At 47.4% G+C, this 22,705-nt stretch overlaps 1 protein-coding gene across 2 annotated transcripts; it reads right to left on the minus strand.

Moving 5' to 3' along the window:
• Positions 1-11,160: 11,160 nt before the first annotated feature.
• Positions 11,161-18,494, minus strand: BPIFA1 (BPI fold containing family A, member 1). 2 transcript variants are annotated; one of them, XM_011979752.1, is made up of 9 exons: positions 18,432-18,494; positions 16,551-16,749; positions 16,222-16,378; positions 14,552-14,659; positions 14,067-14,219; positions 12,946-13,030; positions 12,296-12,359; positions 11,835-11,910; positions 11,161-11,306 (listed from the first exon to the last, which is right to left on the minus strand). In XM_011979752.1, exons 2-8 carry the CDS (start codon positions 16,732-16,734, stop codon positions 11,870-11,872), a joined length of 792 nt encoding a protein of 263 aa, XP_011835142.1. In that variant the 5' UTR covers positions 16,735-16,749; positions 18,432-18,494; the 3' UTR covers positions 11,161-11,306; positions 11,835-11,869. The 2 variants fall into 2 exon arrangements, with proteins under 2 accessions (XP_011835142.1, XP_011835143.1); XM_011979753.1 differs by having other exon boundaries at positions 11,161-11,345.
• Between the last annotated feature and the right edge of the window lie 4,211 nt (positions 18,495-22,705).

Genomic DNA, 22,705 nt, shown 5'->3' on the forward strand with positions numbered 1-22,705 from the left:
AAATAGTTAGAAAGAATGAATAAGACCCAGCATTTGATAGCATAACAGGTTGACTATAGTCAATAATAATTTAATTGTACATTTAAAAATAACTAAAAGAGTATAATTAGATTGTTTGTAACACAAAGGATAAATCCTTGAGGGGATGGATACTCCATTTTACATGATGTGGTTACTAAGCACTGCATGCCTGTATTAAAACATTCCATGGCTGGGCTTGGTAGCTCATGCCTGTAATCCCAGTACTTTGGGAGGCTGAGGTGCGTGGATCACCTGAGGTCAGCTGTTTGAGACCAGCCTGGCCAACCTGGTGAAACGTTGTTTCTACTAAAAATGCAAAAAATTAGTCAGGTGTGGTGGCACATACCTGTAGTCCCAGCTACTAAGGAGGCTGAAGCAGGAGACTTGCTTGAACCTGGGACTTGGAGGTTGCAGTGAACTGAGATTGGACCACTGCACTCCAACCTGGGTGACAGAGAGAGACTCCATATAAAAAAAAAAAAGAAAAACCATTTCATGTACCATGTATATACACATAAATATATATATGTGTGAGTATATAGTATATATATGTATATACTATATATACTGTATGTAGATATATAGTACCTACTATGTACCCACAAAAATTAAAATAAAAAATTAAAACAAGTTTTCTGACTGTTTATTCAGCCTGCTAAAATCTGCTGGTTAGCCCCTCTATTGAATTTTTTATTTGTCATTATGCTTCTAAACTTCAGTTTTTTTATTTGGTTCTTTAAAACAATTTCTGTAATTTTACTGATATTCTCTATTTGTGAGACATCATTCTGATATTTTCCTTTAGTTCTGAGGCATGGTTTCTTAAACATATGTTCTTTGAACATATTTTAAATTGCTGATTTAAAGTCTTTTTCTAGTAAGTTCAACATCTGAGATTCTTCAGAGATATCTTTGGGTGTCATACTTCTTGGGAAGTCATACTTCCTTGTTTCTTTTCATATCTCATTTTTTTTTGTTGTTGTTGAACACTGGTGTTTAAAATAATATAACATGGCAGTTTCAGAAATTGGATTCTTCCTCCTCTCCAGAGTTTTTGGCTGTTACTTGTTCTTGTAGTAGTTTGTTTCTTGATTTTTCTGAACTAATTCTGTAAAGTCTGTATTCTTTGTCATGTGTGGCTACTGCAGTGTCTGCTTAGTTAGCTTAGTGGTCAGATAATGATTGTGTTGGGAAAGCCAGTCTCAGGCATGAAGACTTTCGACCCCCACTCAGCCATATAAGAATGGGTCTTGGCACATGCACACGTATGTTTATTGCAGCACTATTCACAGTAGCAAAGACTTGGAACCAACCCAAATGTCCATCAATGACAGACTGGATTAAGAAAATGTGGCACATATACACCATGGAATACTACACAGCCATAAAAAAGGATGAGTTCATGTCCTTAGTAGGGACATGGACGCAGCTGGAAACCATCATTCTCAGCAAACTATTGCAAGAACAGAAAACCAAACACCGCATGTTCTCACTCATAGGTGGGAACTGAACAATGAGATCACTTGGACACAGGGTGGGGAACATCACACACTGGGGCCTGTTGTGGGGTGGGTGGGGGAGGGATAGCATTAGGAGATATACCTAATGTAAATGATGAGTTAATGGGTGCAGCACACCAACATGGCACATGTATACATATGTAACAAACCTGCACGTTGTGCACATGTACCCTAGAACATAAAGTATAATAAAAAATCACAAAGAAAAAAAAAAGAATGTGTCTTGGGCTTGGAACACTTCCTGTGCGGCCTGTTCCAGGCCCTGCATGGGAATCTATTTCCCTGTTTTAGGCTCAGTGTGTGCCCGTTTGTTCTGCTTAAGTGTATATGTCAATGGCCCTCAGATACGCCCCCAGCTTTTGGTATTTCCAGCTCCACAGGAGAGGGGTCAGAGTCCATCCGTGGCACGGGAGGGGTGTCCATAGCCAAATGCCTTGCACTGGCTGTTGGGGGGATCTGCTGGCCTGGGGGACACATGCATACGATTGAAGCTGATTTTGCTTTGTCCCTTCTCTACATAAGTGAAGTGTTGTGTTTTCCTTGGTGACTCCCAGAACAAGATGAAATGGGCAGAAGTGCTTGGAGCCCTCTCCTGGGGTTGGTAACCCGTGCACAGCGTTTCCTCTCCCCTGGGACTGGTCACTGGTGCAGGATGTTCAGCTTCACAGTTTGACAGTGTGCAGGGTTGCCAAAGAAATAGACCATGATGGAAAGGCAGGGCTTGTCAGACCCATTGCCCAGGGGTGGTACCAGCTGCTCTGAGGGGTTATAGACTGACTGAGGTGCTGGCTGCACAGGGATAAATGGAACATAGTGTCAACTCTCATGGTATCCCAGACAACAGATGATGTCTGGGGGGAATGGGGGGCCCTGTGCAGGGAATCCTGCCTGGTCCAGGTTGCTTGCAGGCCTCAAGTAAAGCCTGTTTCCAAAAAGTGCTGAACGACAGAAGGCATTGCTGAAAACCAGACTATTGAAAGGAGGTCATTCTCTGAAGGGGACATCAGACAATAAAAAAGAAAATGTGGACAAAAGCCAGAAAGTCTCATACAGCCTGGATGGTGTGTTTGTTTGATAAAGGAATATTGCAGACTCAAATGTTTCAGGCTGAATGGCACAGTTAGGAAGGGGCCAAGGCCCCTGGCTTCCCACTGCAGACCAGTGATCTTATACCCATGTCAAGATAAATGGGAAAAGAAAGAGATTCAGACTTTTCTGGGGCTCCTGGATACTGGTGCCCATGTGACAATATTTCTGGATTTCCTTAGGGGAAAAATTAAACTGATGTCATTGGATGGTTTGAAGGTTAACATGGTGATCCATGGTGCTTATCTGCTTGTGGTACTTATGTGCTTGCGAGTGAGGCTCTTTGAGCCATTTTGAGTGCTGGTGACCACGGTTCCTTGTGCTGAGTGCATTACAGGCATTGATATTTTGACTGCTTGTAGCACAGAACATCACCGCTGTCTGAGAGGGTGTTCCCCCTCACAGCTGAGAATTTGAACCATAGCAGTGAGGTGTGTCCACTCCTACCTGCCACCTAAATTACCCAAGCCTCAGTAGGTTATTCCACAAACACAGTACTGCATACCAAGTGGAGAACAGGATACTACTCTGAATTTGGGATGTGCTCCTGTAGGAATGTTACAAACTGCCTTGTCAATGTAACAGCTCAGTCTGGCTGATCGAAAAGCCTCCAGGGTATGGTGGCTGATGGTAGGCAGAATGCAGGCTGAATGTTGGGGTTTGCCCTGGACCCATGAGGTGTCAGATGTCATCACTGTCACTGAGAGAGTGGGAACCCTTACTGGAGATTAACATACTGTTATTAACTGGGTTAGTGCTTTTACTCAATCGCCTTGTGATCAATTTGCGTTCTGCATATACCTTCACTATTCTGCATAATACCTTCACTATTCTTCCGCAGAGATACCTCAGTTCCCCTGCGATATGCCACCAGTGGGTGGTGCTTGACGCTCAACAAGCCCAAGACCTCATAGAAGATTTAGTCACCCATTGCATAAATGGCATCCTGATAGTAGGGCCTACTGAAAAACAGACCATTGATACAATAGTTGGTGTTGGCTGGACTATAAATCCAGATACAGTTCAGGACTCAGCACAATAGATGTATTTCCCAGGGATCGCTTGTATAGGAAGCCGAAAAAGTATCCCCAGTACAATTGTTGGCCCTGGTGACACCCACTAATAAGTAGGAGGCCCAATAGCTGATAGGCCTATTTGTGTACAGGAGACAGCATATGCCCTATCTGGGTGTTCTTTTGGCCTTCTTAGTCAAGGTGACCCACAAAACCACCAATTTTGAATGGGGCCCCTTGCGGCAGCAGGACTTGGAAGCAGTGCAACAAGCCATGGCTCAGGTACTGCCTTTGGGACCTTTGGAGCCTGCTAGCTCAATGAGACTGCACGCGTCCATGACCGCCAAGCATGCTGATTGGAATCTGTGGCAACGGGAAACTGCCACTGGGGTGCACCAGCCTCTCAGCTATTGGACACATGACTTGCCTGTGGTGGCCATCAGATACACCCCTTTTGAAGGGCAACTCCTTGCTTGCTATTGGGCTCTCACTAGAGGAGACTGAGCATTTTATGGCAGGAGTGCCACCTGTGATGCTGTGACCTGTACTTGGGTGCTTACAAATCCCATGAATAAAACCAGACAAGCTCAACAGAGTTCAATCATTAACTGGGAATGGTACATCCAAGTCAACTAGGACCAGTAGACTCCATGAACAAATAGCCAGCTTCCCAGAAGCACCAAGCAACCCACAGGGGGATGCTCTGAACCTTCCTGTGGGTAGCTGGGACCCAGGATTCAAAGATGTGCCTACTGACAGTATGACCTGGTTTACTGATGGCTCTGTAAAACTAAAGGCAAACGGGATCCACCGGACTGCAGCTGCCCCCCAGCCAGCAGATGGCCATTTTTTGGCTGGGATTGGAACTGGACATTCTGCCTAATGAGCTGAGTTATGTGCAGTGATGACAGCTGTGGAGGCCATGCCTGCCACCATATCTTGTTACATTTTCACTGACTCAAGGGCCGTTGCCAACAGCCTAGCCATCTTGTCAGGAGAATGGTAACTGAGTGAATGAACCATCACAGGATCCCCTGTGTGGGAACAAAAACAGTGACAGCAGCTTGCTGCCTGGAAGGGACAAATGTTTGTCACTCCAGTGGATGCTCATAGCAAAGGACCTTTGGAAATGGAATATGGATGGAAGTCTTGTGCCAATTAAGCTTGTGCCCAACAGCCAGCAACAATTGACCACTGAAAGTCCATGCTATGGTTTGGATATCGTTTGTTTGATCACCAGAGTGATGGTGTTGGGAGGTGGGGCCCAGTGGGAGGTGTTTGGGTCATGGGGGTGGATCTCTCACTAATGACTTAGTGTCATTCTCCTGGTAGTGATGGAGTTCTTGCTCTCACAAGACTGGATTGGTTCTGGGAGGATGTATTAGCACCCACGGGAGAGGTTTGTTATAAAGTCAGGACACCCCTCGGGTTTGGCCCTTCTCAGCACGTGCCTGCTTCCCCTTTGCCTTCTCTGCCAAGTTGTGGCACCACACAAAAGACCTATCCAGAAGCTGAGCAGATCCTGGCACCGTGCTTCTTGTACAGCCTGCAGAACTGTGAGCCGGATAAACCTCTTTCCTTTAGAAACTACCCAGCCTCAGGTATTTCCTTATAGCAACACAAAATGGACTCAGACATCCGCCTCAGATGCAAGAACGAGCATCCTGGAAGATGCCAAGACTAGGGACACCGTATAATCTTGTAATTCTTGCCAAGGGGCACAAATGGTTCTAAGAGAGGAATTGGGATACATTAACTGAGGGCTAGAAACTGCCCTGGTGTGGCAGATTGGCCACAACAGGCCTCTGGCCTCCTGTCATGGGCACTCATATCCTCATTGCCATTGACATCTACTCAGGCTGTGGTATTACCATTCTAGACCAACATGTGAACTCTGAAACTACCATGGATGCTCTTGAAAAGAACTATGTCATGTTTTTGGATGCCCTGTGGGACTTTGCTCTGACCAAAGAATATATTTTACTGCCCAAGCAACACAACAGTGGGCTCGAACTCATGACATATGATAAACTTTATGTGTACCCTATCTCCTGCAGGCCAATGGAGCCAATGAATGATGCAGTGGCTGACTCAAGTAGCAACTGACGAAAGGACATTAAGGTGGTCTGCTAATGGGCTGGTACCCCTGCCTGATTAGGGCAGTGTGCACAGTAAATACTGCAGCACATGCTGGGAAACACTGAGCTTCTTGGGGCTTGAGGTGGACATGGACTGGGCAATGCTTGATTAGGCTGTGCCTGTGAAATTCCAATCTCAGTGTTCTCAACCATTCCTTTTTTTCCTTTTCCCCATGGAGTGCATGTCTCTGGGGTAGTTTGTGGTTCAGGGTGTCATAATACGCCAGATGGGGCCCCCTAACTCTAATCTGATGGTGATGCACCTCTCTTTTATGGGACGCCACAGGGATAGTGGATGAGACCAAGGAGTACCAGGATGTTAGGGTCCCATTAGTGGCTCCAGGGACATCTGATCCTTCCACTCAGGTGGGCAACATCATCAGACCTGTTAAATTTCTGCAGTACATGATCTCCCTTCCTGGACTGGACAATTGAGGCTGAAAGTTCTGGGTCAAGCAGGAAGAGCAATGGGTGTCCACAGAGGTAGTCTCAGGATGCGGACACACAGCCTGGGGTGCAATACCTGGACAGCCAGCACTGCAGGTAATAGAAACACCTCCAGCCACAAAGTATGAGAAGAGGGTAGAGGATGGGGAAGCAAATCTTTCCCCTTTTTGTTTCATTAGAGTGCCCAGTAGTGCCTAGATTGACAACACACTGGTGAAGATTAGCAGTGGCAGCAGTAGGTGTGGATTTGAAGCACTGTGGACCTGCCACCTGCGTATTTGGAGCTTTTCCTCCAGGCATGAATAGTCCACATGTGACATGTTGCCAATCTGATGGGGGCCCCAGTAAGAGTGTGACCCTCCGTGTGGGTTCAGATCCACAGGTACTGAATACCCTGTTCACAAAGCTTACCTTAAACATAGGAATATGTTCTAATGGGCTTTTCTTATAGATTAGCAAACTGGGCAGCATCCCATCTAAAGATTTGGAAAGGCTCCTGTGAGCTCCTGTGAGCTGAGCAGAGATGGGCTTTATAGGTATAAAAGAAGCGGAAGCAGGGAACAAAAAGCAGATTGATCATATCAAAGTTACTTTCCTTGTAGCGTTAAGGAAGAGGGAACTTTCTTGCCCTCTGGCTCAGGTAGACTGGGCCCCTTCTGCTTGGTTGGAAAACTGGCCTGTTTTTAAAGTTTAGTTTGATGACGTGATCTCATGCCTGAGTGGCTCCATTCTGGTTTGGTCTGGTCTGTTGGACCTAGTGCAGGAGCTCAGTGCAAAACAGTGGCCTTTTCTAATTTTTATTTAACACAATTCTGCCTTAATCTTTACTCCTTACATAAACACAGCTCCCTGTAAGCACATGGCCTCCTAGAGTCCTAGGAGTATGTTGGAGATTTTCAAAGCTCATATAGATATCTTATTCCCCAGCTTTTTGGTTAGTTTTTTGTTTGCTCCAAATATTAAATCCCCCCCGGCAGCTGTGATGTTATGGCCTCTGATTATTTTTTGACAAATGTATTTGGGGAAAAGGCTGTTCAGACCAGGGGAAAACTCTGTGTCAGGTCAAGTAATGACAACCATGAGAATGAGTCTTCCTGGGAAACCAATGGGCCAGTCAAACAATGACAATTCTCTGTGAATGAGTTGCTCTAACTCCCTCCTCACCTCTCCAGTGGCTACTGGGCTGCTGGTTTTCACTGTGGGCTTTTCGTTTTCAAGTTGGCTATGGAGCTGGAGCATGGGGAGATGGGAGAAATTAAAATGCCACAAAGCTCTCTGTTCTTGCTAAGATTCCATAATTTGTATTGAATAAACTCTCCCCAGATTGCTACAAGCTTTGGTTAATTTCCAGAGCTCTGAAAATGTTAGTTAAGACCTTTTCTGTCAGTTTTCTCATTGCTTTTATGTAGAAAAAAATTTTCAGAGACCTTTCCTTTGTCACTTTCACTGACATAATCCCAGAGAGTTTTTTAAATGTGAAAGTGTTTTCACTCTTTAAAGGGCATAACTGTGTTTTGACCTGGCAGGAGGTCTTGTATCCTGGGGAATTCTAGATTAGCTAGTTAGAGATTGAACTTGTCAGAGAGGGGAGGACTCTTCTGTGGACTATAGGAAGAAGTCCAGGGGAGCAGGGGGAGAATCATATCCAGAGATGGCCAGGGGAAGGGTGTGAGGCAGGAACATGGTTCAGCACAACGGCCAGAGGGCAGCAGGCCCAGCGCTGATGGTTCTAGATGTGTGTCCCCATGCTCCATCCACCCTGGTTCTTGGGACCTCAGACACAGGGGACTCTCAGTGCTGACCCAGTACCTGCCCAGAGAGGACCTGAAGGTAGCTGATTCGTGGAGCCTCTCTAGCACAATCAGGAAGCCGCAGTTGCTGGCTTCCTATCTGAAAGGTCCTTCTGCACTTCCGGTCAGTGCCTAGGTGGACATTCCCAGTGCTCATTCAGCTGCTTGCTGGGATTTAATTACTCACCTGAGCTCAGAGAACTTTTGTAGTGTGGAATATGCTTCCTTTCTTAAATTCTCCCTGAAGACACATGATGGTGTCACACAACAAATCTCGAAGTCTGAGCTATGAGACTGTCCTTCTAGGATGCCATGTTGATTGGAGGCAACAGTAAGTGGAGATAGTGGCAGGTCTGGACTTGATGATTGATGTTTGACAGGGGTTGGGGAATGGGTAGGTCCCTGGTTTATTACCCTTAGAATCAGAAAGATTTGAGAAACGTGAACTTGAATCTGCTCATTCTCACAAGGTCAACAAGGTCTCCAAAGAACAAGCGACGTGGTTTTCTGTAAAGTCTGGGATGTTTCCAGTCTTTGATTGGCCTTTCTGTCTCCCTGTGGCTTTGGGTAAGTCATTCACACAATCCCAAGGCCTCAGTATCTCATCTGTGTAATGAAAGAGTTGGACTAGTCCCTAAAGACCTCAACATTGAGAGCGTATGTACTTTTTATTTGAGGGGGTCAGTGTTCTTCAGTCTGGGTAGCCCCATTCTTTTTCCTTCTCACAGCCAGTATTTCATAAATCTTTTCTTTTCTTTCTTTTTCTTTTTTTTAAGACAGGGTCTTGCTTTGTCACCCAGGCTGGAGTGCAGTGGCGTGAACATGGCTCACTGCACCCTTGACCTCCAGGTCTCAAGCGATCCTCCTGCCACAGTCCCTCAAGTAACTGGGACTACAGTCACATGTCACCATGCCTGGCTAATTTTTCTTTTTTTCTTTCTCTCTCTCTCTGTCTTTTTTTTTTTTTTTGTAGAGATGGAATCTCCCTATGTTGCCCAGGCTGATCTCAAACTCCTGAACTCAAACGATTCACCCGCTTCGGCTTCCCAAAGTGCTGGGATTACAGGCATGAACCACTGTGCCTGGCCTCATAAATCTTATCTGCATACACAGACTCAACTTTCTTACCTCCCCTCCTCTTCTCAGTTCCTTAAATTCAGGCTTCTTCCTCCAACAATATGACTCCCACCCAGGATATCAAGAAGCTGCTGCTTACTTACAATTCCAGTGACCTTTTCTCTATGTTTGCCCTTCTCAAACCCTCAGCAGTGAACCCTTTGCACCAGTTTGTCCTTTTCATTTCGTCCTCCTCTTACTTACAGAATTGACAAGAGGTCAGTATGACTGCATGCTAGGAAGCAAAAAATGGGCGGTAGGTGACTTGTGTACCGTCGGCTTCCTGGGTGGATCCTCAGGGTGTCACAGGCATTTCCACACAGAGTAGCCGCAGCCAAGGGCATACTTTGTCTGCTGGAATCAGTTCATCCTCCCAGATCCCCAGGTACCCTCGGCTCCTCAGCCTGACACCTGGACACACACCTCACCCATGCCCTCGCCCACATCCTTCCAGATCCACCTTCTGAACATCTTTCAAATTTGCCATTTTCTTCTTTTCTTTCCAACTTTTATTTTACATTCAAGGGGTACATGTTTTACCCAAACTGTGTGTTGTGGGGGTTTGTTGTATACATAATTGTGTCATCCAGGTAATCACCATAGTACCCATAGGTAGTTTTTCAATCCTCACTCTCCTCCCGCCTTCTACCCTCAGATAGGTCTGGTGTGTATTATTTCCTTCTTTGTGTCCATGTGTACTCAATGTTTAGCTCCCACTTGTAAGTGAGAACACGAGATGCTTGGTTTTCTGTTCCTGCATTGATTCTCTTAGGATAATGGCCTCCACCTGCATTCATTTTGTTGCAAAGGCTATGATCTCTCTTTTTTCTGGAGATGAAGTCTCACTCTGTCGTCCAGGCTGGAGGGCAGTAGCGTGATCTTGGCTCACTGCAATCTCCACCTCCTGGGTTTAAGCTATTCTCCTGCCTCAGCCTCCTGAGTAGCTGGGATTACAGGTGCGCACCACCATGCCCAGCTTATTTTTGTAGTTTTAGTAGAGATCGGGTTTCACCATGTATGATCTCATTTTTTAATAGCTGTGTAGTATTCCATGGTATATATGTACCATATTTTCTTTATCCAGTCCACCATTGATGGGCATCTAGGTTAATTCTATATCTTTGCTATTGTGAATAGTGCTGTAATGAATGTGTGTGTATCTTTTTGGTAGAAGGATTTATATTCCTTTGGGTATATGCCCAGTAATGGGATTGCCAGGTCGAATGGTAGGTCCATTTTAAGTTCTTTAAAAAATCTCCTGACTGCTTTCCACAGTGGCTGAGTTAGTTTACATTCTTACCTGCAGTATAAGCATTCCTTTTCTTTGCAACCTCGTTGGCATCTGCTATTTTTTGACCTTTTAATAATAGCTGTTCTGACTGGTGTGAGATGGCATCTTATTTAATTTTTAATTTTTAAAAATTAAATTTAATTTTTTTTGACGAGGTCTCACTTTGTCACACAGGCTAGAGTGCAGTGGCACTATCTTGGCTCACTGCAACCTCCACCTTCTGGGCTCAAGCAGTTCTCCCACCTCAGCCTCTCGAGTAGCTGGGACCACAGGCACACGCCTTGATCCCTGGCTAATTTTTGTATTTTTAGTAGAGATAGGGTTTTGCCATATCTGTCAGGCTGGTCTTGAACGTCTGCCCTTAAGTGATCCACCTGTCTTGGCCTCACAAAATGTTGGGATTACAGATGTGAGTCACCACACCTGGCCTTCATTGTCGTTTTAATTTGCATTTCCCTAATACAAATCTGCCATTTTCATTCCTGTTGTGGCAAGCTTGTGTGTCATTAACCGTACCTGGAGTATTATATCTACCCTGAACGCCTTATCCCCCCTCTCTAAGGATGCCTGGGAAAGCCTTCTGAAATCCACACACACTTGAACACCTCCCTGACCTGCTCAAGACTATTCAGATCTACAAAGTAGGTGCCAAACTCTGTGCCATGGCCCCAATCACCCAGGCCAGGGCTGTTTCCAACCCAGGAGCCCTCAAGTGATGGTGAAGGATGACAAGGTCCCTGATGCAGAAGAAGCCATTTTATTAGGTGAGGCACGTGGGATGTTACACACGCCTGGTGGGAAAGGAGAGGGAGCAGGTTCCTCGGAGAGAAGGTGACTGTGTCATCTTCCAGCACATGGGTCAGTCATCTGTGAGCACTGGGAAGCTGGGCCAGAGGGAATGGATTGAGCAGCAAGAAATAGTTCTGTTGGGGGAAGACCCGAATCAGGATGGAGACTCAAGGTCAGTGAGTGTTACTGGTATTGACTCATCATCAAACTCATGCCTCAAAGGGACAGGAGGAGGCCAAGACCCTGGGGAAGGCATCAGGCTTGGGGTCAGGGCTCCGTGTGCGTGTGTTTGAGTGAGTGTGTGTCTGTGTATCCATGTGTACTTGTGTGTGGTGAGTCCACCGATGTGGGCGTGTGTGAGTATGCTGGTGTGAGAGTGTGTGCGTCTGTATCAGTGGCCATGTGTCTGGGCATTTGTGTGTGTGTTTCTCCTGGTAGCTGTGCTGCCTGCATCCTTCCACCTCTGTCAGCTGTTCTGTGGATTTCTCTGTGCATCCCTGTGTGTACCTCTGTAGATGTTTGTCTCTTTCTTTGGATGTCATTGTCCCAAGCTGCCGGCTGCCTTCTACCAGGAGAAGAACAGCCAGCCCCCAAAATCCTGGGGTGTGTGGAGGGGCACTTACCAGCTCAGCAGAGGACAGGCCCCTTCCTGGAAGGCTTAGACCTTGATGACAAACTGTAGTCCGTGGATCAACATGTCTAGAAAAACAAACAAACAAACAAACAAACAAACAATAAAAAAAAACAGACCACAGTCATGATCTCAACGTGAAGGAGTCCACATTCCTAAAGGTGGGGGGCCAGGGAATGGAGGCCTCTGGAGATCCGACTGTGTTCAGCATGCTTGGAGGAAGCCAGGCCTCCTTCTACCAACCAGTCCAGCTGTCCTCAGTGTCAGGGCTGAGGCAGGAGACACAGTGTCTATCTCAAAATCATCTGGATTATTCCGGGGAAAAAGAAGCCCAAAATGGAGAGAGTTGAGGCCAGAGGGACCTAGTATCCTAGGGTGTGCAGGAAAAAAACTCCTTGGGGGAAGTTGCTGCTCCTGCAGAGGGGGACAGAGGGCTGGAAAGCAGGTACTTACTGGCAATGTCATGCGCCAGGGTGACGTCCAAGCCACTGAGAACCTCATTGACCAGAGGGCACACCTGGCCAGGGGCAGAGGGGTGAGTTAGGCAGAGTGGCACCCTGGAGCAGCAGAATCCCCAGCGGGGGTTCTCTGGGGAAATTTCCTGTCATTTTTCAGTGTGAAAGTGATTCTAAGCAATCCCACAGATCAAAGACCACACATGCATGAGGACAAACTGGAGGCATGAGGGATGTTGTGAAGGACCCCAAATCACACAAGCCCAGTGTTCACTCTGTGACATCACATCTGATTCTAAGTAGAGTGGAGTGCTCTGGTTATAGGAGACACCCAGGCATAGGTTGGAAGACTGTCTGTGGCCATAGAAAGCTGGGCAGGGAACTTCTCCAACTTCTCAGAACAGGGGCCAATCCTTTTCAGCTTCAGTGTGGACAGGCAGGGCCTGGCCTAGAGCAGAGACTCATCAATGCATTTGGAAAGATGTAAAGAAGAAACATGGACAGATGGATCAATGGACAAATAGATTGATGAATGGAAGTTACTTATCAAATTGCAGGACTTGGACCCACTCAGCCCAGGGCTTTGTTTCAGTGCAAGAAGTTCTAAAACTTGGTTTAGATCAGGGGATCCCCACCTTGCCCACTTACCTTGCCCTGAACCAACTCAGGCAGGACTTTATTCAAGATCCCTGTGAGGCTGTCCAGAAGACCTTGAATGGGGAGGGGGCCAAGTCTGAAAGAGAAAAGCCATGGGTGATGCAGTGACCTGGAGTTGGTGTGGAGAAGGCTCCAGAGGGGGACACTGTGAACCCCACAGTGAACCCCACTGTGAACCCCACAGTCTCAACACTCAGTCACTAAAGCAGAGCGTTGTCTGTCTACACCCGTGTGCAGGCCAACAGCAAGGGTCCTATTGAAAGGGAGTTACATTTGTGTACAGCAGTGCACACACAGGTATGTGTAGGATAAACACATGGTTCTCAGAAAAAGCAGGTGTCAATAAGGCTTTGCAGAGTCCATAAATGAATGGATACTACTTAGTATGTAGTTGTCATGAGGATCTAATGAGATGACACATGTGAAGCCCAATGTATGTGCTCATTAAAAGTTAACCACATGGGCAACTTTTGCATAATAGGTATGACACAGTCTCCCCATGTGACAGGTAACTGAAATAAGTAACCTAGTTAGGATCCATGTCTATTTTACCCCTTACTGGGACAAAGCACTTTCACACCTATTATCTTGGTAGATTCTATCAATAACTCCAATGCAGTTCCATAGTGCAGATAAGTAAACTTAGAACTAAATTGGAGAAGCACTACCCAAGTTCACATAGGAAGCCCTCTATCCCCATTCCTATGTAATATGCAGGGCTTAAACTCCAATTTCTTGTTGCTAGATCCAGCATAAAATTGGTTATCTTGGTCTAAGAAGGGATAAGCGACTACTTATCTATCTATCTATCTATGTATCTATCTATCTATCTAACCATCCATCCATCTATCTGTTCATCCTTCTCTCCATCCACCCAACCAACTAACCATCTGTCAATCCATCCATCCATCCATCCATCCATCCATCCATCCATCCATCCATCCATCCCTCCATCCATCCATCCATCTTTCCACCCTCCCTCCTTCCCATCCATTTTCCCACCCTTTCAGCCTCTCACTCATCTATTCTGTCATTGTCCCAGCTTTCCAACCATCCATCCAGCATCACACCATGTCATCTCTGGGCAGGAGAAGCTGCTCCTCTGGCCTCACCCATCAAGCAGAGAGATATGCAGGCTTCCAGGAGAATGGGTGCAGTCACCAAGGACCAGGTGGATCCTCCCCTGCTTATCTCTCACGGCTAAGATTTCTGCAGTGATGTTCAGCTTCACAGCCAGCCTCAACAGACTTGCACCAACCAGGGGCCTGCAAAGGAGACAGCCCCACTGGTATCTGGCTCCACCATATTCCAAGGAAGAGGGTTATTTTCTCCTTGCCAAGAATGCTAGCCTCACCTCCCTCCATCTTGCCCACAGTTGTACTTATCTCATTTTCTAGCAGAAGAAACAAAGGCTTAAGAGGTCAAGTGAGTTTCCCAAGTGACCCAAGGCTGCTCAGCATAGCAGCAAATGAGGTGAAGTTGGAGGCTTAGGTCTGTTAGACTCCAATACCCCTGTTATGGTTACCCATGGTTACCCATGGTCACCAGGGTCTCCCTTGGTGAGCCATCCTCTCACCCCCTCTTGGGACCCACTCACGTATTCACTTGGAGATTTATGCCGAGAGGGATGGTGACATAGAGACGGTGGCCATCAGGGCTCTGCACAAGGCCAAGTTCCAGCAGCTGGGGGTCAGTGACCTTTATACTGTCCAGGGAGTAATATTGGAGGGGGAAATATTAGCTCTTCTAACTCCAAATCCAGAAACCATCTTTAACCTAACAGTACTCATCCCAGAGGTAGAACTTCCCACCCAGGATAGGGAGACGGGAGGGGAGTCTTGCAGCCTAAGCCACGTGAGTCTGAGTCACACATCAGGTCTTTTCCAGCCTCTGCCCTGGAACAGATCTGACACACACACAGTGCCCTTTCCTCATCTCCAGTCTATGATGTATTCAGGAGAGCAACTGTGTCTGGATTATATTTGCATCCTGTATGCCAGCTAAGAGCCTTACAAAGAAAGTGGCTACTTCATATTAGTTGACTGTGGATTGATGAGAAGGTGGATAGCGGATAAGTGGGTGGATGGATGGAAGAGTAAGTGATTAGGTAGAAGGATGAATAACTGGATGATGGATTGGTCAGTGGATGAATGAATGATGCAGGTGCAACTGGAAGTAAACCTGCACAAACACTTATGGGTAAGAATCACCCACCCTGTCAGGTGGCTGATCACCAAAGTTTATCATGGGGATTGAGGAGCAGGAAGTCAGGGAGAGTGCAGAGAGGGTGGAAGGAAGCCTTTCTCCCATTGTCCTATCTTTCCAACCATCCATCTATCATCATACCCTGTTGTCTCCAGGAGAAGCCAGCCGTCTGACCTCACCCACCAAGCAGGGAGGCCATTTGATGGGTGAAGCCATTCACTGAGCCAACCTCTGTGCCAGGTGATTTACACCTTTTCCAGTCCTCCCAATAGACTTCCTCTGTGGGTTCTATAATCTACATTTTACAGATGGAGAAACCAAGCACAGAGAGACAGGGTGTCCTGTCCCAGGTCATCCAACAAGTACATTTGAAAATCGAAGTCAAGAAGTCTGTCTGTCTCCAAGTCAGGGAGCGAGACCCTGGGTGGGTAGGATTTTGGAAATGGCTTTGATCCAGTTCTATCCAGGACCCAGGCTTTCCCAGCTCACTGGCATCAATCTTCCATTCTTGCTTTTTGCTTTGCGAGCTCTTGGCTGTCTCATGGGAAACACCACATTAGACCTTTCCATGGACATCACACTGTTCTTCATCACATTGATATCATCAAGGTGATATCTTGGTGATATCACTCTCGCTTACATCAAAGGCCATCTGTGTTCTAAGGGATTTCACAGGTGGAGAGAACAAAATGACCACAGTGTAGTGGGAAGAGCCTTGGCTTTGGACTTAGGAAAGTAGAGTGAGAGCCTTACTCACTTGGCATCACTCTAGCAGCGGGAACACAAGCACCTCTGTGCCTTGGTTTTCCCATTTGCAAACTGAAGATTATTAAATCGACCTCAGAGGGTAGTTGTGAGGATTACAGATGATGCTGGAGCCTCAGGACATGCCTAGAACTGAGGGCATTGCTGGTTTGCCAGACTGGCGATGGGTCTCAGAACTGAGTCCTGGCTCCCCCTTCAGGCTGCCACCTCACTGCTTCAGTGCCACTGCCTGGGGCTGGCAGATCTTCACCTGGGGTTCCCTGGCGGAGATCAAAGCTCTATTTTAGGGCAACTCACTCAATGATGTTCAGGCCGGGGATCACTGATGTCACTTTCCCAAGCAGTCCCCCAAGGAGGCCACCAGAAGTACCTCCTCCAGGCTTCAGGATGTCCAGGAGCGGAAGGTTTTCCAGAATGCCCAACAGGCCCCCAGAGAGCAGGCCATTGCCGAGGGCTGGAAATGGGCATAAGGGTCTCTGGGGGTCAGATCTGACAATTCCAGATCCTCAGGTCCCCTCCCCCATCCAGCCCTGTCCCTCCCCGCTTCGCAGGGTTGGACACACTCTCTCTCTGTCACACACACACACACACACACACACCCCTGAAAGAAGTTGTCACAGACTCACCATTTGTCAAGCTTCCTGCAAGACCTGTGGGACTCAAGGGCAGGGCTGGATTCACAGTCAAGGGCAGGGCTGGATTCACAGTCAAGGGCAGGGCCTGGTCCAGGGGCACAGGCAGGCCTCCAAACTGGGCCATGGTCTGGGCTAACAGCCCGTAGAAGACAATGAGGACCCCAGTTTGAAACATCTTTGTTCTTAGTATCTGTGGACAGAATGACAAGTCCAACAGGGCATGGATATCAGAGAGGAATTTATGCACCACCTGCCCCTGCCGCCTAGGGGGTGGGGTTGTCATTCGTTTGCTCCCCAGAACACCAGGGGGTCACTAGTAATAGCTAACACTGCTGAACAATTTCTCCTTGCCAGGCAGCAGGCTGACTGCTTTACACAATTTCATCTTCATCACAACCCTAAGACATGGGCACCTGTTACCTGTGTTGCACAGGTGAGGGCCACTGATCAGGGGCCTAAAAAGGAGACAGCCCCACTGGTATCTGGCTCCAGCACTTTCCAAGGAAGAGGGTTTTTTTCCTCCTTGCCAAGAATCCCAGCCTCACCTCACTCCATCTTGCCCACAGTTGTATTGTCTGATTTACCAGTAGGAGAAATCAAGGTTCACAGAGGTCAAGTGAGTTTTCAGTTGAGAGTTTCAAATGTACTGCCATCACCTCTTGAAACCCACTCATGTACCCAAGTACCACTCATGTACCCAAGTACTCATGGCCTGAGTGTGGGTAACTTTCCCCAAGGTCACAAGTACACAGTGGAGAGAGGATTGGAAGCTAGAGCCAGGTGAACACTCTGTTAAATTAAGTAACCATCAGATTTATCCTCCAATCGGGCTTGCCTCAATGGCTTGAATCATTGCTGCTCTTCAGACAAAGCAAGTGAGAAGGGTTAAACATGCAAGTGCTGAAGAACTGAGCTGTTTTGCATCATCCCCGTTCAGTCCTTTGGCCTGACGGTTGGTGGATGCCCTTGAAAGTCACACAATATAGGGATCGCATGGCCACAGCCACCATCTCATGCAGACATGTGTTGGGGAATTCCTGGGGCCATCAGAGTCTTCATTGCATGCAAAGAACCAGGGGACCAAAGAGGGGTAGTGACTTTCCCAAGGTCATAGAATAAATTGATGGTAGAGCTGTGGTTGAAGGCAGGTCTCCCAACCCTCCCCTCACTCAAGACACAAACATGCGTTCTATCGTTTTGACACCTTTCTCTTCTTCTTCAAGCTGCCCTGGAGGAATTCTGGGCACCCCCTGAGGTTTGGCTCGCAGACCTCCCACAGGTCTATTTGGCAGCCAGTAAAGTTGTCCAGAGCCAGCACTAGTACCCACACTTTGGAGACAACTGGCGGCTTTGTGCAAAATTCCATCTATTGGCTGACTCAGCTAAAGCTCCATTCTTGTGGTGGAAGGCTGGAAATGAAAGGTCTTTTGGTCCAAAGAGCCAGTTGTGCCCTTCTTAGGGAGGTAACTTTGACCACAGCCTCTGAATCTCCTTTGGGCAACAGACCCTTTATGAATCCAGTGGAAGCTAAAGATCCTAGTCTCAGAAAAATGCATCAAAATGTTTAAAATTGGGAGAAGAATTTTAGGAGCTTTCTGGATCATCTGTATCCACATTGGTAACCTCAAGTTAAAACTTTTGCCTTAGGGGTTTTGATTTAGGGCATTAATAGTGCTCATTTTATATCAATATTACTGGTCTCTTAGGACAGAGCAAATGGCCATTCCCACATCCCTGACATTGGCCAGGTCTGTTTCTCTTGCATGGCCCCCAGTGAGTGATCTTGAGTATGGTCTGCCTGCCCCACAGTGAGGAGCCTGAGATCTCTGCCGTCAAGGGTAGCAGAGGGGCTGCAGAAAGGACAGCTCTTACCTGGACTTCTTAGAGGTCTCAGCAGCTGTCCTGGTCTCCTCTGTCTCCCCCACTCACTTCTGCCGAGGAGGCAGCCTCTTTTATAGTATGGGGACCAGGAAGCGTGTGTTGGGTGATGGGTTTCTAGATAATTGAGAATTCTGCAATCTGGCGGTGTCTTTCAGGGCTCTCCAAAGCAAATAATTGCCAATCACATTAGCAGGTGGGACGGTTAAACTATTTGGTCGACAAGATAAACAGAAAAACCTGAGATGGAATGTTACTCAAGACTTTATGGTTTCCTGAGCGGGGCCAAGGTTAGGGACCCACACTCCCTAGGTAGCTTCGAGCATTGAAAGGAGCAGCCAGCCAGTCAGAGCCCAGGAAGGGACCTCAGTCTCATCTGCTGGACTCTTTCCTCTCCTGCTCTAATTGTTTTGCTCCAATTGTTGGAGGATTCTTTCTCCTAAAGTGTCAAAAGAGACACTGCATCCGACATCTGGGGTGTGTCTCCATTCCAGGGATTCTCCTGCCTCAGCCTCCTGAGTAGCTGGGACTACAGGCAAGTGCCACCACACCCCACAAAGATTTTGTATTTTTAGTAGAGACGGGGTTTCACCATGTTGGTGAAACACAGTGGGTCTTCTGTTTTCAGAGCCCCTGTTGCACATCAGGAGCTCTCTGTCCTCACAAGAACCCTGAGAGAGAGAGGTTACTACTCCTTTTTTATAGAGGAGGAAACTGAGCTCCAGTGGGGACAAGTGCCCAAAGACCCAGAAAGGATGCAGCACAGTTAGAATGCAACTGACTGGAGAATGAAAACAACAAAAACAGTGCCAACAGCAGACACTGGCCGAGCTCCTGCTATATGCCCAGCCTGCCACCGTGTTCACATGCAGCATCTCACAAAATCCTCACAGCCCCGTACTCCTATTCTACAAGGGAGAAACTGAGGCTGAGTGTGAGGCGAGCTGTCCAGAGATGCACTGCTGGCCTGGGGTGAGAGATCCACACTCTGGTCCTTTCCCCGTATCACTGTGCTAAGAGACGAAGGTGCCTCCCCACACTTGCTGGCCGTTTTGATTTCCCCACCTGTGAACTTTATGCTTTCATGCTTCCCTTTTTATTTTTTAAATTTTCACTTAATTTTTATTCTGTTTTATTTTAGTTTGAGACAGAGTCTTGCTCTGTCAACCAGGCTTGAGTGCAGTGGTGCGATCTCGGCTCACGACAAGCTCCACCTCCCGGGTTCAAGCGATTCTCCTGCCTCAGCCTCCTGAGTAGCTGGGACAACAGGCAAGTGCCACCACACCCCACAAAGTTTTTGTATTTTTAGTAGAGATGGGGTTTCACCATGTTGGTCAGGCTGGCCTCGAACTCCTGACCTCAGGTGACCCACCTCGGCCTCCCAAAGTGCTGGGCCACTTCTCTTTTATATCCTGGAAAAGACTTTCTGGGTTCCCAGGCCTGGTGGTCTCTATCCTACCCTTTCTTCTACCTTTCCCTAAGTGGAGTAATCAGGCATTTATCCCCACCACTTGGGCCCTTGGAGTCTGTTTAGCAGATGAAAAGATGAAGACACAGGAAGGCCAAGGTCCTGGACCAGTGAGCGCAGCAAAACCTAACATCTTATAAGCAAAAGTGGAGAGAGAAGGAAGAAATATGCATTTATTAAGCACTGACTGCATGCCAGGTGCTCTCCATATTTGAACTTCATCTTCTTCAGGAGTGGTTGGTATTGTTGTCTCTCATACACTGGATGAGGAGGCTGAGGATCAGAAAGGGTGACTGCCTCCTGGGGACACACAGCGAGTGAGTGTTGGAGTCAGTTGACCCTGCCACCCTCCATGTCTTTCTGAGTCCCTGGTAATCAGTGGGCCACACTGCTCCCTCACACTGGGCCTTTACTGGCCTGCTCCACTGCTCTCCAGATTCTGGGTGGGGCCTCCAAGGCTTTGGGGCTGTGGCTTTGACCTTCATTATCCATTCAAGGTACTTGCTGGACTCTGCCCACATCTTGTACATGGCAGTCATCCTCACAGTGGTCCCATCGTATGACTCTTGTGGGTCGGGTCAGGTTGCTACTATCTTTGTGGGAAAACTGAGGCAGATAAGGCAAGGAATTAATAGAGTTTGTGCAGCCAGTTAATGAAAGCTTACACCCTCTGGTTTGAGGTCGGGAGGCTGTGTCTGTACTGCATCCGAAAGTGGGTGAATTTGGGCTCAAATGGCTCTGGTTCAAATCCTACGACCCTGGGCAAGTCAGTCCAGTCCCCTGAACTTCATTCAGTTTCCTCACCTGTAAAATTTGAGGAGAATAAAATCCGCCTCACAGGGCTATGGGGAGATGATGTCTGGGGAGCTGGTATGAATCACAGTTCATAAACTCGGGCGTCCACACATCTTTCTGATTTATCTATACTTTACCATTTCAAATACTATTTTGCTCAGGAACAGAAATGTCCCCATTCCCCCCTGGGGTTTCATGTCTGTGCTAGGGGCTTCATTTGTGCCAAGGGGGCTGCCTGTCCCTGTTTTTGGCTGGCAATACGGAGACAGCCATGTGCCGTCTGCTCCTAGACTGCGGAGACACTGTACTTCCCTCCTGGTGAAAGGTCCCTTCGGATTTGGCATTTACTTTCAACTGCTTCGTAAGACACAGAATTGTTCTGCTGTTCGCCAGTTCCTTGGGCCTGATACAGGACTGTGAGGGTCTGCCCAAGCCCACCTGCCTGGATCCACCTAGACCTTCCCGTTACCCTTCTCTCCCCGGGGTCTCATCCTCTCTTCTGGCTCAGGCTCTGGGAGGGAGCGTGACACCCTCTGTCCCTGGATCCCACACATGTGTCTGGGATTCTGTTCCCTTCCTCCCACACCCAGGTCTGCCTGGGAGCAGCAAGGGACTGAGTCACCATCAGAACCCACCAGAACTATGCTCCTTCCAGTTCTCCTGGACCCTCACACTTCACCAACCCAACATAGGGCATTTTCTAGTCTTGTGGGCAGGAAGTTTTGCTTCAACTTCATTATGTGTGTGCTGTTCTCAGACTCCCCTATGCCCTGATTTTAACAAGTCAAAAGCCAAGACTATAAAAACAAAAAAACTTACAGTAAAATTGACTTCTTTTAGTGGTATGGTCCTTTGAGTCTTACTACGTGTATAATCAGCCACCATCATAATCAGAGTACAGAACAGTTCCATCCTCCCAAAAAGCACTCTCCTGGGTCCCTTTACAGTCACCCCCTGCCCCCATCTGCTGGCAACCACCTGTTTGTTCTCTGTCACTACCACTACCACTTTATCAAAAACTCAGGCTCCTGAAAGTCAAGAGCCTTGTTTCTGCTTCTGTTGAAACTGCCCTCCCTTGTGGCCACAGGGACTGCATGCTCCATGCCCTGAACAGGGGAAAGGTCTCAAGGCACCAGGAAACAAATGGAAGGACACACCATGAACGTTTTAAGAGGTTTACCCCACACTGGTGACATCAGTACCCTCCCCATGTGTTTCTCAGAAACTGTAGGTGATGCCTTTCCTTCCTACTTCTCAGATTGCAATTGTGTTTGGAAGCCTTTGCTGAGGGTGTTTTGTCAATCAAGAGATCCATGTCTGGCCAGGTGTGGTGGCTCACACCTGTAATCTCAGCACTTTGGGAGGCCGAGGCGGGTGGGTCAGGAGTTTAAGACCAGCCTGGCCAACATGGCGAAACCCCATCTCTACTAAAAATACAAAAATTAGCTAGGCATTAGTGGTGCGCACCTGTAAACCCAGCTACTCGGGAGGCTGAGGCAGGAGAACTGCTTGAGCCTGGGAGGTGGAGGTTGCAGTGAGCCGAGATTGTGTCACTGCATTCCAGTCTGGGCGACAGAGTGAGACTCTGTCACAAACAAACAAACAAACAAAAGATCCATTTCTAAAGGGCAGAATTGGTTTGATTTTTCAAAGGGCTGTGACCTATGCTAGTATGCAAGGTCTCTTCTCCAGAATGTGAGAATGGGATGTGGGATCTGCTCCCCAGGAGAAAGCTTAGGGTGGGGACTGAGTTAGAGAGGGTCTTCAGATGGACTTGGAAGCTCCAGAGCATTCCCAGAGAGCCAGGAACCCCAACTTAGATGAAAAAAATATATATTATCAAGTAGGGTTTGCTTCAGGCAAGCTTCCCTTGCTTTTGAGATTAATCTTTGTGCTTGCTTTTAAAGTGCAAAAAAAAAAAAAAAAAAAAAAATACTACTACTAATGATAAACAACCTTTCGTGAGACACTAGTGCTTTATGCCACCTATAACAAGCCTGTGGGG

This window comes from Mandrillus leucophaeus, unplaced genomic scaffold (genome assembly GCF_000951045.1).
Source record: "Mandrillus leucophaeus isolate KB7577 unplaced genomic scaffold, Mleu.le_1.0 Scaffold206, whole genome shotgun sequence".
NCBI classification, from domain to species: domain Eukaryota; kingdom Metazoa; phylum Chordata; class Mammalia; order Primates; family Cercopithecidae; genus Mandrillus; species Mandrillus leucophaeus.